The 263-nt window shown below is 41.4% G+C and overlaps 1 protein-coding gene across 1 annotated transcript in view; it reads right to left on the reverse strand.

Annotated features, from left to right (window-relative positions):
* Positions 1-127: 127 nt before the first annotated feature.
* CSUI_011385 (abc transporter transmembrane region domain-containing protein) overlaps positions 128-263 on the reverse strand; it is a gene marked incomplete at its 3' end in the record, with an annotated part of 1,793 nt that continues 1,657 nt past the window's right edge. The window contains exon 3 of the mRNA XM_068071484.1: positions 128-227. Coding sequence (XP_067916540.1) covers positions 128-227 — 100 coding nt within the window. The remainder of the gene's footprint in view (positions 228-263) is intronic.

Genomic DNA, 263 nt, shown 5'->3' on the forward strand with positions numbered 1-263 from the left:
AGCCAAGATAAGAATAAATGAAAGGACACGATAGAGAGAAAGACGAATGAATGAGACGGGAGAAGTTGCTAGACTGGAGTACATACAGAAGGAAGAAGACATGTTGATCGAGGAGAGAAAAGCTTACAAGGCTCGCATCAGGCTTGGCGTATTTTATGTTTTCTTCAACGGACATACTAAACAGAGTTGGCTCCTGTCCCACTAACCCGATCAAAGAACGCAGAGATCTACACACACATAAGAATGAAAGAGAAAAAGAAGAA

Source organism: Cystoisospora suis (genome assembly GCF_002600585.1).
Source record: "Cystoisospora suis strain Wien I chromosome Unknown contig_11220, whole genome shotgun sequence".
NCBI classification, from domain to species: Eukaryota; Apicomplexa; class Conoidasida; order Eucoccidiorida; family Sarcocystidae; genus Cystoisospora; species Cystoisospora suis.